The sequence below is a fragment of the Dermacentor andersoni genome, chromosome 3 (assembly GCF_023375885.2).
Source record: "Dermacentor andersoni chromosome 3, qqDerAnde1_hic_scaffold, whole genome shotgun sequence".
Taxonomy (NCBI): Eukaryota; Metazoa; Arthropoda; class Arachnida; order Ixodida; family Ixodidae; genus Dermacentor; species Dermacentor andersoni.
Window position 1 is genome coordinate 171,700,836 of NC_092816.1, and position 18,281 is coordinate 171,719,116.

The 18,281-nt window shown below is 45.7% G+C and overlaps 1 protein-coding gene across 1 annotated transcript in view; it reads right to left on the reverse strand.

Annotated features, from left to right (window-relative positions):
- Positions 1-3,328: 3,328 nt before the first annotated feature.
- Positions 3,329-18,281, reverse strand: part of LOC126524048 (cathepsin D-like) — a 38,211-nt gene continuing 23,258 nt past the window's right edge. Inside the window, exons 5-7 of the mRNA XM_050172425.3 lie at positions 18,044-18,188; positions 6,405-6,503; positions 3,329-3,711 (exon numbers count right to left, since the gene is read on the reverse strand). Coding sequence (XP_050028382.2) covers positions 3,550-3,711; positions 6,405-6,503; positions 18,044-18,188 — 406 coding nt within the window. The 3' untranslated portion in view covers positions 3,329-3,549. The remainder of the gene's footprint in view (positions 3,712-6,404; positions 6,504-18,043; positions 18,189-18,281) is intronic.

Consider the following 18,281-nt stretch of genomic DNA (forward strand, 5'->3'; position numbering starts at 1 on the left):
ATGTAATGCCCCGGCCACATTTGAACGAATGATGGACGCCCTCCTACACGGTTTCAAGTGGTCCATCTGCCTCTGTTATCTGGACAACGTGATCGTTTTTTCTCCGACTTTTGCGACACACCTCGAACGCCTATCGACGATCCTATCTGTTTTCCGTCAGGCGGGGCCACAACTAAATTCGTTTAAGTGCCACTTTGGTCGTCGTGACATTTCTGTGCTCGGGCATCTCGTCGATTCTTCTGGTATACGCCCTGATCACGATAAAATATGGGCAGTGAAAGACTTTCCCGTGCCAACATGTGCCAAGGATGTTCGCCGCTTCTTGGGCCCTTGCTCCTACTTCCGTCGGTTCGTCCGAAATATTGCGAACGTTGCGCTTCCTCTCAATCAGGCCCTCAAGAAAGACGCGGCATTCATTTGGGGCCCTGAGCAAGCTGGTGCGTTCAACTAGTTGATTGGGCTGCTTACGTCCCGGCCCATTCTCGCTCACTTTGATGCGTCAGCTCCAACAGAAGTCCGTATCGATGCCAGTGGCCACGGTATTGGAGCTATCTTGGCACAGAAACAAGAAGGGCGAGAACATGTTATTGCCTACACCAGCCGCTTTCTTTCATCTGCTGAGCCCAATTATTAATTAGTAAATTATAGTAAATGCCGCCCCTATTTGTACGGCCGCAAATTCACAGTCATCACTGATCATCACGCTCTGTGTTGGTTTTCGTCCCTCAAAGATCCTTCAGGGCGCCTTTGCCGCTGGGCTCTGCGCCTTCAAGAATACAACTATTCAGTTGTATACAAGACCGGCCGGTTACATCAAGATGCGGACTGCTTGTCGCGCCATTCTGTCGATCCTTCTGACGTTTCTTCGGCCGGCATACCTGTCAACATTCTCTCTCTGGCTGCTTTTCGCGATATTGGAGCCGAACAACGTCGGGACGCCTCCTTACAAGACCTTATTCAACGGCTCACTTCAACGACGCTCGATCCTTCGCTTCGCATGTTTGAACTGCAAGATGATATATTGTACCGCTCTAACATGCGCCCGGACGGCCCTGCCCGACTCGTGGTTGTGTCTGAGCATCTGCGTCAGACTGTTCTCGCCCAGCTTCATGATGTACCGACTGCCGGTCACCTTGGCGTGTCACGGACTTATGACCGCGTTCGTCGGCGTTTCTTTTGGCCTGGTCTATACCGTGACGTCTGCCGTTATGACGCTGCGTGTGACCTTTGTCAACGACGCAAATAGCCGACCACACTCCCTGCTCGTCGCCTACAACCCCTTGACGTACCATCAGAACCATTCTGCCGTGTAGGCGTTGATCTTTTAGGCCCTTTTCCTACGTCTGCTTCGGGAAACCAGTAGATTGATGTAGCAACAGACTACGCCACCAGATATACAATCACACGGGCTCTTCCGACCACCTGTGCAACCAATGTCGCCGACTTTCTTCTAGAGAACGTCATCCTTCATCACGGCGCCCCTCGATAGCTCCTAACCGACTGAAACTGCTACTTTCTTTCTAAAATTGTCAATGACATTCTACACTCCTGTGCGACTAAAAACAAACTTGCTACTTATTACCATCCACAAACGAATGGTCTAGCCGAGCGTCTTAACCTCACCCTTACTGACATGCTGTCCATGTATATCTCCGCTGACCATCGCGACTGGGACGTTGCGCTGCCGTTCGTTACTTTCGCCTATAATTCGTCTCGCCATGATACCGCAGGCTTCTCTCCATTCTCCCCCTTGTTTGGCCGCGACCCTACGCTACTACCTTTCGACGCCGTTCTTCCTGCTACTCTGAATTCCACATCCGTGTACGCCCGTGAAGCCATACTCAAAGCGCAAGAAGCACGCCATATTGCCCGACGTCGACTTGTAGAGTCGCAGGACAATCCGCGGTGCTTATATGACAGCCGCCATCGTGACGTTCATTACACACCGGGCGCCCTGGCTCTCCTTCGGTCGCCGTCACGACGCGTTGGCCTCTCGGAGAAGTTACTTTCACGCTACTCTGGCCCTTACCGTGTCTTGCGTCAAGCAACTGACGTCACGTACGAAATCACCCCTCTTGAGCCAACCGCGGCGCAGCATCGCTCCGACGTGGTCCGCGTCGCGCGTCTTAAGCTGTATCACTCGCCCACCTTCTAAGCAGCACCGAGCCCGTGCTTCAGCCGGCGAGGGTCATGTGACACGCTGACGAAGAAGATGATTTCAGCTTGGTCGGAAGAAGACGACGCTCTGGGTTTCGCGCGCTCTCTACCATCTTGTTAGCTGCTACAATCATTGTAAATATCCTGTAAATATACGTCTGACGGTTTTTAACTCCATAACAATATCATCCCACCCGCTCCTATAAACCATAACGATATCGTGGCAACTGGGCGATCAAAAATGCGGATCTGGCTTTGAAGCAGGTGGCAAGGTGGTATCTCTTGCCTCAGAGCACACTGTCTCCACAAACTTTCTTTTTCGATAGTACTTCGTTGACGCCGGACAAGTGAAGCAAATTTGTATCCTGGTATTGTTACACAACCTGATGGTGACCATAAATGCATCTTGACGTGTCGCTGGCGGTTTTCATGAAAAACGCAGCTGTCGCATAACGTTCCTGCGTAGCCGTGCATTTGATTTCCGACGAGATCCCAGATTTCCGGCTGGAAGCATTACGAGCACAGAGAAAATGGAGCTGCGCGCTAAATCTAAGAGACAGCAGCGCGTCCGCAGTATGTACACGTAGTATTACGCACCATACCACTTGCTTACGAGATTTCTCAATCTCGTGAGCAAGTGGTATTGTGCAATGAGCTTTCAGGAACAGAATGTTTCCGATGAAGTTCAGGATATATGGAAACATTTCCTTGCCCTAAACAGCAATGACTCACCATGGTAGTTCCGTCCGATGAAAAACTCAATGCATAGTCACTAGCACCGTCGTAGAAAATCAAGAGCGAACCGCCCAGCAATCGTTTATTAGTCAGGTGATGCGCAGGGTCCACTAAATATTATACTGAAATGATTGCGTAACTTTAAAATCTTGGTGGTAACCCTGGCTTGCGGGCATTTACGGAGAAGACTCCATAGAAAAATAACTTATGTTTGTCTTCACACATCCCGCGTGAACTGACGTGGTTAACAGGAAGTGTTAGATCTCTGCATAACTCGAACAAGATCGTAACGACCTCATTCAGTCCTATTGGGTAGGAAGCCAGGAAACCCTTTGTTATAGTCGATGAATATTGCCCATTTTAGTTGTATCAGACATTCGCCGTCGCCGGTTGCCGATTCATTCATGAACGAATGATACAGTCACTTAAGCAGGAATATGATGATGGCATTTATTTGGAACTGCTCCTACGGCACACTTCGCGAACCAGACAAGGGATGGACTACGATGGAACATTCGGAGGTTGAATGAGCATGCTGGTCTGTGATAACGTCTAGGGTGTGGCAGCGTGAGAAACAGCCCGGTTTAGAAGGTGGGCCTTAGGAGCCTTTGTATAAAGAACGGCAAAGCCATGCTTTCTCCGCTGCATAGATGCTGACTAGCGGGCCTCGGCGAAGCCAACTCGGTCGTTGCCCCTGTCGAAGATGGTGTAGTAGCGGCCTATGAACATGTCTCCCAGTATCCACAGTGGCCCCATCTCCGGTGGAAAGTCCATGGGAATGAAGCCGCTCAGGCAAAAGGTGGTTCCTTCTTGCGTCACCTGCGTTAGTACAATAGGCTATCAAAACTGTGCTCCTGCCATGCTTGTGCGCACTGCAATGTGGGCTATCTGTGACGCCTCCCTACAGGTAGTTATCCACTCCGTCAGATGCCGAGTACGGAAGAACAGCTCAGAAGATGTCCATTTTAACAACCGAACGCACAGGAGGGAATATGAGAGACGTGGAATTTTGTGATTGAACCGGAGGCACAGGGTGTGTCTACGCCTCAGGAACTTGGGGGCCCGCAGGCGAGCATCGAGGCAAGCAAGATAGCGGTGCCGTAAACCTCAAAAGCCATGGCTAAGAGTTCTCTACGCTTTCCACTTGAGTACCAGAAATTAGTTTACTTTCTTGAAATAAATAACATCAATCAGAAAATCCATTGCGTATACTCATAATGAGATATCGTACTACAAAGCTACAACGCAACTGCCCGCATTTTTCTTGCGCGTAATGCAATACGGTATCACACCCATGAATTTAGTGGATGCATTGATTGGAAGGTAAAAGCGAGGAATAATATTTAGCATTGCCTTGACAAATTTCGAGGTATAACATAATTATGAACACAAATTACATGCGGGGTGCACTTTGATTATTCTGTATCGCTGAACCAGGTGTTCCTTGATGTTCTGCGAGGGATGAATGGATGGACGAAGACGAGGCGGGCAGTTCATTGTTTAATCTGGGCTAGGGTATCATAAGGTATAATGACATAAACAAGAATTTTATGTCCTGCAGTGGACATAAACGTAGGCTGATAATGACGATGATAATAGAGAATGTCATAATTTTTACGAGCGTTCTGTGACGCGTTAAGGGCTGAAAAGGGTGAAAAAGAGGAAAAGGAGTGTTGCTTGCTCGGATGGCCCTAACATTTAATACCGGTACAGCGAGCTAATAAATGCCTAACGCTGTAAAAGTGGCTAGATTGTGTTTATCTGGTGGCTGTCACATTCCTTTTGACATTTCGTTGTCGATGTGCTCTTTTTTTTCTAAATTATACTCACTGAACAGATGCGGTCCTTCACATTGCATTCAAAGCGTTATTGCGCACTAATCAGGTAAAGGGGGGTTGCTGTTGCGGAGGTGCGACCGTGTTCTTTAGGCACCCACAAGGAATCCTGATCTGAAACAGTCAGCCCAGAACGGAACATTTTTCTGTATCTAAAACACTCGCAAACCACCGCAAACTCTCCTACACGGCCCCCTTTGCAGAGCTCGCTACCTCGTCCTGCAAATAGGGCGACTGGTTGACATTGGTTGTCACGGGGGTCAAGCGCGTGCAGCCAAGGTGTCTCTTGTGCAGTATGTAGCGGACAGGTAACAGTCTTCGGCGAAACATCCGTGGTTAATTCGGACGTCGCGAAATGTTGTAAACTGTTGTGCAGTTCATGAGGCAAGATGTGTCTGTGCGTTTCGGAACATAAAATTTCACAGTAAGACAAAAAAGGCCACTCAGTGGTGGTCGACATCGAACACAGACAATGTCCTCGGGGCGCATTATTTTACCGTGAGGTTTACTCTTAAATACAGTCCTTTACTTGACCGTTATGTGACTTCATTTCTTTTCTTTTTAGAAAGCCCTGGCTTCGGGGTCAGGCCCTATTTTTTGAGTAAAACAACACTTGCAGTTCAAATGCAAGTGTAAGGACATCGTGAGAGTCACAGGTGGTACTACACTGAATGCCGCGCAAGAGCACCTAGACACCCAGTTAACGACAGTGGAGCATTCAGTGGAGAATTTCTTTTAGATTGTTTGCCGCAAGCCAACTAATTGTCAACAGCGAATCCTCTATGCTTAGGCTTGGATTCGGGGAAAAACTACGTTAAGAACTTTATTGTTTCTTTCGGCTCAAGCGTATTGCATGCTAACTGCGAGTTTCTTCAGTCAGCGTCCATATTCAGAAAACGTCCTTACGCTAGAATTGCTCGTAAGAGCAAATGACTACCAATTACAACGCGGTACGTATAAGCTACGATGACTGATTATATGCGGAGAGCATTTGCGAACAAGAAGCTTTGTGAATCCTGCCCCAGGTCCTTTACTCTCGCTGCTAATTCAAAGTACAGCGGAGATGACAGCTTAGAGACATGACAAGACATTTCCGAGCATACGTGTCGCCACACCTACAGGATGCTTCGCACGTCTCACAGCAGCCCTACGACACCGTTTCGCTTGACACAGTTTTTTCGTGACGCACTGAAGACCATCGAACCGGAGAGATGGTGTGTTGAATGAGACTAGCAATGACGATAGGACAATGATGGGATGAAAAAAAAGCTTCAAGAACTATAATTAAACATGAAAGAGCAGTATATGGCTGGGATTCGCCCCCTTCGATTTTAGGGATTTCTCATTACGCCATCGCAGGGAGACCAATTCTGGCGATAGCTGAAATGGAGGCACCCGTGAGTCAAGGACCAAAGAATAAAAATGACAATTGTGCAAGAAGCAGAAAATATGCGTTCACGTTGAGTGTATGCTGATTTGCATCACCCTGAGGGTGAGAGCGCTGGATTTTCCTTGGCGCTGCGAACACAGGCCAGAAACGCATCTAGGAGTATTATTAAGCCTACAAAGCACCGATGTAAACTAAATTAAAGTTTTATTTCACCTTCGATTTATGTGCCATATTATGGAAACGGCATTTTAAGGAATGAAAAGAAAGCATTATTCCAAAGTTCTTACCTTTAAAACATAGTCGTCCGGGCTGAGCACAAACTGTCGCTTGTTTAGGTGAAATGTTATCTTGGGTAACGAAGGGAGAGATTCGCAGTCCACGAGATACTGTAAACAACAACAAAAATTGTCTCATAAAAGCGCATATTTGAGGCCTGTAACATGTAAAATGGTGATTAATTCATTATGCGAAAAAGGAGGTGAGGCGTGCAGACAGGACACAAGAGTAGAGAAAGGGACAACACGAACGCCCAACAACACGAACGGTGTTCCTGTTGTCCACTTCTCTACTCTTGTGTCCTGTTTGCACGCCTCACCTCTTTTTTTTTTCATAATGAATCCTTATCAGCTAGCTCAACTTTCTGTCGTTCTAAGGTGATTAATTGACGTGAATGCATGAATGACAGGAAAGAAAGCAGGAAGAGCGTTATAGAATTGGACTGGCAATAATATGTCGTCATTTCCACTCAGTTCCATAGGTAACCAGTGATAATAGAAGCCCACTTATCAACCAAATGCTGTTGGTTATTCACAGCAGACACGAAAAGAAACTAGAAATAAAGGCAACGATGCGTGACAACTACAGCCGCAATAGTCCCACAATGATATTTGTACGTCGAAAAGCCCACATTATATTTGCCAAAATTTAGGTTTCCAAGAGCCAAAGAACCTGTCTGTCTCTGTCATCATCTGTCTGGAGGAAAAACCAGACAGATGCTGGTGCCTGGTGTCCACAAATAATATTTTAGGAGAACCCGCTCAGTAAGACGGGGGCGGAACCAAGCGCAGCTGGCCTTACATTTTCGCAACCGCCGATTGCACTGCTCCCTCACAATCAGCGTGCTAGGCGTGTCGTCGTCATCTTTTTGGTCAGATCACTGTGGCACCTAGTGGCGAGCTATAGTGCCCCCGTTCTAGCGAAGAAGCCGTGAGTGCGGGACGAATGGCGAAGAGTGGATGGTGGTGGTGCGAAAGGCACGTGGCTAGTAGGACTGGCCCGGTCGGTAGGGAATGTGACAGCAAAAGATGCTAGACCATCAGAGTCAAAGTAGACAAGCTACAGACGGTCGGCGGGAACCGTATGTTCCCGGCCGTGGATGACCAATTGAAAGCATTTAGGTGCACGCTTGAGTACGTTGAACGGACCATCATACGGGGGCCATAAGCCAGGACGTACAGCATCGTGGCCCGCAAAGACGTGCGTGCCGTTCTGAATGCATTCTTCCCGTCACGTATACATGACGGGAAGAACGGGAGGGGGGAGTAACGACAGTACGCATAGCGTTGCATATAAGGTAGGCATTGTCGGAAACGGCAGCACAACAGGTACGGTGGGGGAGTCGTCCAAGAATTCGCCGGGGACTCGAGGTGTGGTGCCAAACGTAAGCTCGGCGGCGCTGGAGGAAGAGTCAATGCGAAGAGCGGTGCGGATGCTAAGCATAACGAAAAGGAAGGTAGTCGATTCATGATGAAAGAAAAGTCGAAGCCATGAGTGAAGCCTTCAGTTCGCGATAAATACGTTCGATGAACCCTTTCATTTGATATCGGTGGTAAGAGGCTGTCTTGATGTGATTGACTCCGAGGAGCCAAGATAGATTGGCGAACAAAGTTGAGTCAAATTCACGACCACAGTTAGTCGTACCGGTGGAAGGCACACCGTAGTGGCCAATCCCGAGTGTGGCGAGTGCTGGAGCTATCGGCTTCGCCGTTATGTCCAGGAGGGGCATTGCTTCAGGCCATCTGGCGAACCTGTCAATGCAGGTTAATGGGTAGCGATGGTTCCCGCAGACAGGAAGGGGGCGGCAATATTAACGTGCAGATGGCTGGGAATGTGCCAAGAGGAGTCGCAGTGCACCGATGCACTTTAGGCACGCGCGTCACCAGCGATGACCGTCTACGTTGATACTAGGCCACATATAACACGAAGTGACGAGTCGCTGTGTTGCGCGAATGCGAGGGTGAGCCAACGGATGTCCGGTCGACGTATCACAAACGAGGGGCACTTCGAATTCAGGGAGCAAGACATCTTCAAACACCAGAGAAGTGCCGCTTGTGCGAAGCAGCTGGATACCTTGGGCCGATACCTTGGGCCGCACCCATGGTTGTGAAGTCGATGACTGGTCGTCTGTAGTTCGTTGGATAAATGGCGGCGCGAGAAAGTGCATCGGCAACGGCGTTTGATTATCCGCTGACGTGACGAATGTCGCTGGCATATTCAGAAATGTAGGCGACCTGTCTGATTTCGTAGGGGCCTTGAACATCGCGAACAAGCGCAGCAGCATTAGGCAGAAGCGCCCCAATGACATGGTCGAACATGGTCAACATGCATGCGAACTGAAGCGGTGACGACGGAACAAGCATTCGATTGTAATGAACCAAAGTGGGCTAGGCTGCAGCGGCACCGGCACCATGTTTAATCGCTGCTTGCTCTTCATGCAGTTCTTCGGCTTCCTTGCTGTACCCCCCCTTTGCGGTGTCACATGGCTTGGAACTGCTTCGTCTGACTTGGCTCCCTCGGCGGTCGAGCACGTGGACGTCATCGAGTGCTTGCCCAAGAACTGCGCTATCGCTACCATATGCGATTACCTCGGCGTGTCCCACTTCAAGCTACAGCATGCCAGTCACCCCGATGCCCTGTCCTTTGATCAGCCAATCATCGACAACTCTCGGTCTGTGACGTCAGCAGCCGACGGTATAAATGTCCAGCGCGTGGATCGTCTCTTCAGTGGGCTAGGCTGCAGCGGCACCGGCACCATGTTTAATCGCTGCTTGCTCTTCATGCAGTTCTTCGGCTTCCTTGCTGTACCCCCCCTTTGCGGTGTCACATGGCTTGGAACTGCTTCGTCTGACTTGGCTCCCTCGGCGGTCGAGCACGTGGACGTCATCGAGTGCTTGCCCAAGAACTGCGCTATCGCTACCATATGCGATTACCTCGGCGTGTCCCACTTCAAGCTACAGCATGCCAGTCACCCCGATGCCCTGTCCTTTGATCAGCCAATCATCGACAACTCTCGGTCTGTGACGTCAGCAGCCGACGGTATAAATGTCCAGCGCGTGGATCGTCTCTTCAGTGGGCTAGGCTGCAGCGGCACCGGCACCATGTTTAATCGCTGCTTGCTCTTCATACAGGTATGTTACTATTCTGATGCTGAGTGTATCCGATCTGATGATCGCTTTCTGCTGCTGCTCCCTTGCCCACAACGTCTTGTATCTTGCTGTTCGCATGCATTGTATTGCGCAAGTTGTCTCCTATTAAGCGGAGATGTGGAAATCAACCCTGGCCCGGGCCCTCGGTCTAAGTCTAGGCGTGCATCCGGTTCTGCTCCCGATGAGAATGACGATGCTCGCCCTTCCTTTGATAGCCATGATAAAAACGACCCTTCGGTATCCGATATGTTCTCTAAATTATTGGAGGGGCAGACCCAGTTGGCACGAGATGTTGCGGAAATTAAGTCATTTCAACAGTCAGTTGCGCGTCGCTTTGATGTTTTAGAGTCACGTGTTCATGCACTAGAATCCACTCCTATGTCCAAAGACTCTAGTTTACTGCGTGATTTACGCGCTGAAATAAATGCCTTGACTACTAAGGTAACGGACTTGGTCTTAAAAAATGATAGCCTTGAAAACCATTCTCGTAGAAACAATCTGATAATACACGGTATTTCTGAAGTAATGGATGAAAACGCTACCACCCTGATGAGTGCAGTTTCATCTGTGTTTACTCAGCACCTGAATACTAGCTGCCCTCGTATTGAGCGCTGCCACAGGCTCGGTAGAGCACGCACTGGTTACATTCGTCCCGTCATTCTTAAACTTTCTAACTTCAGCGACAGAACCGAGGTTCTTAGGAACGCTTCAAAACTCAAGGGCTCAAATTTCGTGATTAAAGAAGACTTCTCTTCTAGGGTTCGGTTAATTCGGAAAAAAATCTGGGATGCATCAGCCTCTTTTCGGGACAGCGGTTCTGTTGTGCAGTTGAGATACGATCATGCTTTCATTAACAAGGTTCGTTATAACTGGGATGACAGTTCAAACTCATTAGTAATGGCACCCGCTCAACGTGTTTCTTCTGAGTCTGGCCATTTGACTTCCCTTCCATCCACTTCCTGAATTCGTCCTGGTCATTTTGAGAACCTTGTTGTCTTGAATATAAACGCTCGTAGTATTGTTAAAAAATTTCCTGATTTATTGTCCCTTATATCTATTCATTCCCCCCATGTTATCGGCATCACTGAGACTTGGCTGCACAATGGTATTTATGAATCTGAGTTCACTCCACCCGGTTTTGTTGCCGTGCGCTTAGACAGAGTTAGCGGTACTGGTGGTGGAGTGGCACTGCTTATCCGGTCGGATATACGATTCTCAGTCTTGCCTTCTCCTCCAGAAACAGAATCCGTGTGGTGTAAAATTTACCTTCACAATCGGCGTATTGTGATTAGTGTTATATATCGTCCCCCCGGCTCTACTCTTGATGTTCTTCATGCTGTTTCAAACTTCATGAGTGAGATCAACATTGCTTCGTCGAATTTTATCTGTATGGGTGACTTCAACGCCCCTGGCATCCACTGGCCGTCATTGTCTGCAGTCGGTCGCGACACAGCTATTTGTAAAGAACTAATCAACATTTCCTTGTCCTTTGGTCTCACCCAGGTTGTTTCTAGCGCAACCAGATTAAATTCCGTCCTTGACTTAGTTTTTTTAAGCGCTAACCTAGCCGAACGTGACTTTTCTTGCGACGTAATCGATGGTATTTCAGACCATAGAGGCGTTTTAGTGTCACTCTCCTGTCCAATTTCTAAATCCCCCTACACGTTTACTAGTTTCCCTGATTTCACTCGTGCGGACGACAACTCCGTTACTGATGCCTTATCTCATCATTTCGATACGTTTAGTGCACTTGCAGACAACCAGGACGTCAACTGCCTTGCTAATTACTTTGAGCGTCTTGTCAAATCATGTATCGAACGTTTTGTGCCCATTAAGACTAAGAAAAAAAATTCTGACATTCCTTGGATGACTCGCGATATCTTGCATTTGTCCCGTCGCGTTCGAAGGTTAAGGCGTTCCAGAAGAGGCACTGATCCCATGGCATTGGATAGGTTTCTTAAGGCAAAGAAAGAACTCAATCTTATGTTGCAAAATGCCAAGGATTTCTTTTTTCGCGTTCGCCTGCACAATTTGTTAAGGACTAACCCACGAAAATTTTGGTCTTCTATTTTACCTCGCGGTGCTTCATCCACTTCTTTCAGAATAGATAATGACGTCACCAACGACCCGGTGGTGATATCCGATGCTTTCAACAAGTATTTCCAATCCGTGTTTGTTTGCGATAACAACCTTATCCCGACACTTACCACTATAGTTTCTTCTGAAGCAATCACTGACGTTGAGATAAACTGCGAAGGCGTCCTCAACCTTATATTAAACCTGGATGTTAAGAAATGCACCGGTCCGGACGGGATACACAATGCGTTCCTTGTTCGTTATTCGTTGTGGTCATCAAAATATCTGTCAGTCATATTCAGAAAGTCCTTATCATCCTCTACTGTACCTTCTTCGTGGAAGTTAGCCAAAGTGCTCCCTCTTTATAAATCTGGAGATAAGCAGTGTTTGTCGAATTACAGACCAATTTCACTGACGTCACAGTCATGCAAAATGTTGGAACACATCATTCATAAGCACATCACGCTCTTTCTGGAATCAAATAATTTATTGTCTAACATGCAACATGGGTTTAGGCGCGGCTTTAGCACGTTAACACAGCTAGTTGAGTTCACGCATGACATTTCATTTAACCTTGACGTAGGCAACCAGGTCGATGCAATTTTTATAGATTTCTCGAAGGCATTTGACACCGTTTTACATTCTAAACTTATTGCTAAACTTAATGCTGTACTGAATAATCCTCATTTGGTTAACTGGATTTTAAGCTTTCTCTCATTTCGCTCCCAGTTCGTCTCTTACAGTTCGACTGACTCCGCTACTGTTGATGTGACATCAGGCGTGCCCCAAGGCTCCGTCCTTGGGCCACTTCTTTTTTTATTATACATAAACGATTTGCCACTTCACTACTCTTCTAACATCCGTCTCTATGCTGACGACTGCGTTTTATATGAAGTGATTAAATCTTCTAATGATCATTATCGCCTTCAAGAGTCGTTTTCTAGGTTTTGCGATTGGTGTAACACTTGGCAAATGAACATTAATTTCAATAAAACCGTTCTGATGTCTTTCTGCAACAAATCTTCCCCCTCCCTTTTCAGTTACTCGTCCAACGGCCGTACAGTAGATAAGGTTTCTGAGTATAAGTATCTTGGTGTAATTTTTACGCATAACATGTCATGGTCCAAACACATTGACTACATATGCAGTAAAGCACTAAAAAAGTTAGGTTACTTGAGGCGAACGCTAACCCGATCTCCTAAAGACACAAAGTTACTAATGTATAAATCTCTAATCCGCCCTGTTCTTGATTATGCATCTGTAGTTTGGAGCCCGCATAAGCAGTTGGAGATTAATAAACTAGAGGCTATACAGAAAAAAGCTGTGCGTTTTATATGCCATCGTTACGATCGAGACTTTTCGCCCTCTTCAGCACTTTCTTCCTTGAACCTAAACACGCTCTCTTCTCGTCGCCGTATCGACTCATTAAAATTCTTGCACTCCATAGTCAATTCTTTAGTTAGGCTCTCAAATGATAATTACATTAACTTCACGCCGGAATCATCCACGAGAAGACATCATGACCTAAACTTGATACCCTACTACGCACGTACTAACATGTTCAAATTCAGCTTCTTTCCCCGCTCAATCGAAGACTGGAATTCATTACCTGGATCCATTCGCTCATGCTCATCCCAAATTTTTGCAACCGCCATCCCAGATGCATAATCATGGGTATAGGTATGGGCATAATCAGGCATGGGTATGCCTGGCAGCATTTGTATTTGTATAACTTGTGTATTCTTTCACCAGTGCTCTTTTGCAAAAGTGTTTACTTGTATTTCTGTGTATTTTCTTTTTTTATCTGTGCTCTTTAAAAGTGTTCACTTGTGTATACCGCTGTATACTCCAATGCTTTTTTTTGTACATTTTCTTAACCCACTCCTGCTATAGCGCAAATTGCGCTGCAGTATGTATAAATAAAATAAATAAATAAAAAAAGTTCCGAGTCGGACGACCAGAACTCGCAGAGCTTCAGAGCGGATACCTCAGGCTCGCAGGTTGGTGGCACTCATGGCGGCACTTGGCTGGAGGAATACGAGACTCTGGGTTACTGGATAGAAGGCGGACGGCGAAGACAGCGGGGCTGGCGCTCCTCACGGCGGTAAGCCTAGCGAAGCGGCTGAGGCAAGGGAAGGGCAGGAGCTGAAAGCGATGGCTAGAAGTTTGGAGTCCCCAATTTGTGGGCGAGTAAAAACCAGACAGACGTTTGTACCTGGTGCCCATGAATGACATTTTAACTGTGCCCGCTCAAACAGGCGTGAGCAGGACGAAGCACCGCTGCCCTTCGCTCTTGTAACCGGCGATTCCACTGCTCGCGCACAGTCAGCGTGTTGGGCGTGTCGTCGTCGTATTTATGGTCTGATTACTGTGGCACGTAGTCGCGCGCTACAGGTGTCTTTTCTTTTCCAACCGTCATCTTGTTCGAATGACCTTGTGGATCTTGTTCACAAAAAGGAGCGGGAAACTGTAATGCAGTAATGCTGTTGAATTTTAATTATTGGCGATTTCTTGACGTCCGGTGAAATCTATGTAACCAGCGTTTGTGTATTCTGGCCTCACTGGAATGCGGATGCTTCGCATGGTAAACGTGCGCGCTGCTCTGGTTACATTAATATCGTTGCGTTACAATGTGTATCTGAGTTCGCACACAAGAAAGTGCCTGACGCACGACGAGTCAACTACAACGTTTACCTTTAGCAACTATTTTGTTATGGGTCAAAGTTATTTTTCTTTCGTTATTTCTTGCCCTCTGAGTGAAGCTTCTTCTGCATCAGCCCATAGCGTATGCCAAAGACAGTGAAAGTTTTCGAAGTTGCATCCCTTCCGAAGGGGCTTAGAAGAAAAAAAATTATGTAGATCGGAGGCACTGTGAGAATCGATGTAAGATAAGTGATCTGCGCTCTTTGCGTTTATTTCTGACCTTTTGCGGTGATAGTGACGGCATGCGACCGCCGTGAGTTTATATTAAATGTTACCTTGACTAGACCACTTGTGTTTGTCGGCGTAGTACACAGAGCACGCAGCGTATTCTGTGTACGCTGTGTGAGCAATACGTGTTTGTTCAAGGCGTTGCTGAGCACCATAATTGGTGAGGAAGTTAGCACGGCGCATCGAATCGTAGCTGAAATGTTGGCTTTATGGATGGCCGCTTGGATATTGTCATCTGGACACTGCGGTGTTATAATGCGGCTTTGCGTCTGCACATCCTACGCCAGTTCTCCGCATAGGCAAACTTGCATGGTGTTTATTTTTCAGAAATAGCTGGAGCGAGGCGTTTGATACTTTGAACATAATTTTTTTCAGTCATGTTTAGAAGTGGTAATAGGACCTCGAACTGGCTGTGCTTTCTGACCGTGCTTTTCTTCTCTCGTGTTCCTCCCATGTATACAAACTGCTATGAGCGAAAAGAGGTAATGTGGTCATTCGCCCCTTTTAATGACGGCTTTCCCTCTATCAATTCCCTGTATCGTCTGTTTCATATCTATCTATCTATCTATCTATCTATCTATCTATCTATCTATCTATCTATCTATCTATCTATCTATCTATCTATCTATCTATCTATCTATCTATCTATCTATCTATCTATCTATCTATCTATCTATCTATCTATCTATCTATCTATCTATCTATCTATCTATCTATCTATCTATCTATCTATCTATCTATCTATCTATCTATCTATCTATCTATCTATCTATCTATCTATCTATCTATCTATCTATCTATCTATCTATCTATCTATCTATCTATCTATCTATCTATCTATCTATCTATCTATCTATCTATCTATCTATCTATCTATCTATCTATCTATCTATCTATCTATCTATCTATCTATCTATCTATCTATCTATCTATCTATCTATCTATCTATCTATCTATCTATCTATCTATCTATCTATCTATCTATCTATCTATCTATCTATCTATCTATCTATCTATCTATCTATCTATCTATCTATCTATCTATCTATCTATCTATCTATCTATCTATCTATCTATCTATCTATCTATCTATCTATCTATCTATCTATCTATCTATCTATCTATCTATCTATCTATCTATCTATCTATCTATCTATCTATCTATCTATCTATCTATCTATCTATCTATCTATCTATCTATCTATCTATCTATCTATCTATCTATCTATCTATCTATCTATCTATCTATCTATCTATCTATCTATCTATCTATCTATCTATCTATCTATCTATCTATCTATCTATCTATCTATCTATCTATCTATCTATCTATCTATCTATCTATCTATCTATCTATCTATCTATCTATCTATCTATCTATCTATCTATCTATCTATCTATCTATCTATCTATCTATCTATCTATCTATCTATCTATCTATCTATCTATCTATCTATCTATCTATCTATCTATCTATCTATCTATCTATCTATCTATCTATCTATCTATCTATCTATCTATCTATCTATCTATCTATCTATCTATCTATCTATCTATCTATCTATCTATCTATCTATCTATCTATCTATCTATCTATCTATCTATCTATCTATCTATCTATCTATCTATCTATCTATCTATCTATCTATCTATCTATCTATCTATCTATCTATCTATCTATCTATCTATCTATCTATCTATCTATCTATCTATCTATCTATCTATCTATCTATCTATCTATCTATCTATCTATCTATCTATCTATCTATCTATCTATCTATCTATCTATCTATCTATCTATCTATCTATCTATCTATCTATCTATCTATCTATCTATCTATCTATCTATCTATCTATCTATCTATCTATCTATCTATCTATCTATCTATCTATCTATCTATCTATCTATCTATCTATCTATCTATCTATCTATCTATCTATCTATCTATCTATCTATCTATCTATCTATCTATCTATCTATCTATCTATCTATCTATCTATCTATCTATCTATCTATCTATCTATCTATCTATCTATCTATCTATCTATCTATCTATCTATCTATCTATCTATCTATCTATCTATCTATCTAATCTTCTTATGCTGGTATAGTGTCCCAAGTTGTCTCCCAGCATGGGCCACTAGCTATGTGCTCATGGTCTTGATGCGACCATGGTCGTTCCGTCGTCGTCATTCTAGCTTCGCGAGCTGGGTCTCGTCAGGCCGTCGTCGACACGCCTTCTACGCTGACCCAATGACAGAGAAGTCGTAATTGCTTAGGTATGTGTTGGTGGAGGTGATACCGTCGAGGTCGTTGCATTGTCGTCATTCTAGCTTCGCGAGCTGGGTCTCGTCAGGCCGTCGTCGACACGCCTTCTACGCTGACCCAATGACAGAGAAGTCGTAATTGCTTAGGTATGTGTTGGTGGAGGTGATACCGTCGAGGTCGTTGCATTGTCGTCATTCCGGTTTTACCATCCTACTCTCATCATTCCATCGTCATCACGCCATCCGCGTGATACCGTAGTTACGCATTCGTCAGACCGCCGTCGTGATGCCATCTTGATCGTTTCATCGTCGTCACTCCAGCTTCGTCATCCGACTCTCGTCATGTCGCCGTATTCTCGCCATCGTCGTTAAGCAGGCTTCCTAATACACTGGTTGTCCCGCCATTGTCAGCATACACTCGTCGTCATCCTGTTGTCCTCATAGCGTTGTCCAGCCATCGCCGTCATTGTGAGATAGTCATAGTGTTCGTCATGCATGCGCTGTCATATCATTGCTATAATTGCTTCGCGGCCGTTTCATTGTCGTCATTGCAACTTCGTCACCCAACTATCGTGGTGCTGTCTTCGCCACGCAGCCGTTGCGATATGATTGTCGTCATGCCGTCGCCTCAGCACTTACGTTTTACCTTCGTCGTTCCATGGACGTCAATCCTTTGTCTATCTATCATAATTATGCTATCGTCATTTAACCAGGAATATGCGTCCGTTCTATGCAATTGTCGTCATTGAGTCGCTGCCTATAGCCGTTATCATGGATTTGTTGCCATAAAATCGTCGTCATGCCGTCGTAGTGTGCCATCGTTGTCATTCCACCTACGTCATCCGACTCTCGTCATGCTGTTGTCGGCACGCCATCGTTGTCACAGAGGCTTTGTGGTATGGTCGCTGGGCTGTTTCGTGTGTGTACAAAGGTCAGCACTGGCACCTTTTTCAATGCTGTTGCGAAGGGCTCACGCGTAATTACTGCCGTAAGGAGGCCATTTTGTCGACGACCAGGGAGCTCCAGCGGTCATTGTGGGGGCTTTGGTGACGCCCTAGGAACTCTTGTTGTACATGTGTCGTAGAGCCCTCTCCCGCGCCCCTGCCGTGTACATACAATATACATGTTGTAAACCGCGCCACAATGAGGCGCGCCAGACAGCAGCAGCAGCAGCAGCTGATAAGTAGAAAGATGAGACAAAGAAAGCTTGGCTTGAAAACTATCACCTGTCCTGGTGAGGCTTCCTTAGCCCCTAGGAGTTCGTTAATCTTCTTGACGTCGTCCGAGGGAGCGACGAGCATTGATGTGCCAGTGTCGGCGACTGCTTGGCAGCCCCCCTCGCAGAAGGTGGCCTTGTCAGACACACTCACTCTGGTGAGAAAAAAGAGAAATCAACTATTTAAAAAGCATAATATATATTGTAGTTAAGTAAAGTGCATACGTTAATCTCTGTACCTATAATAT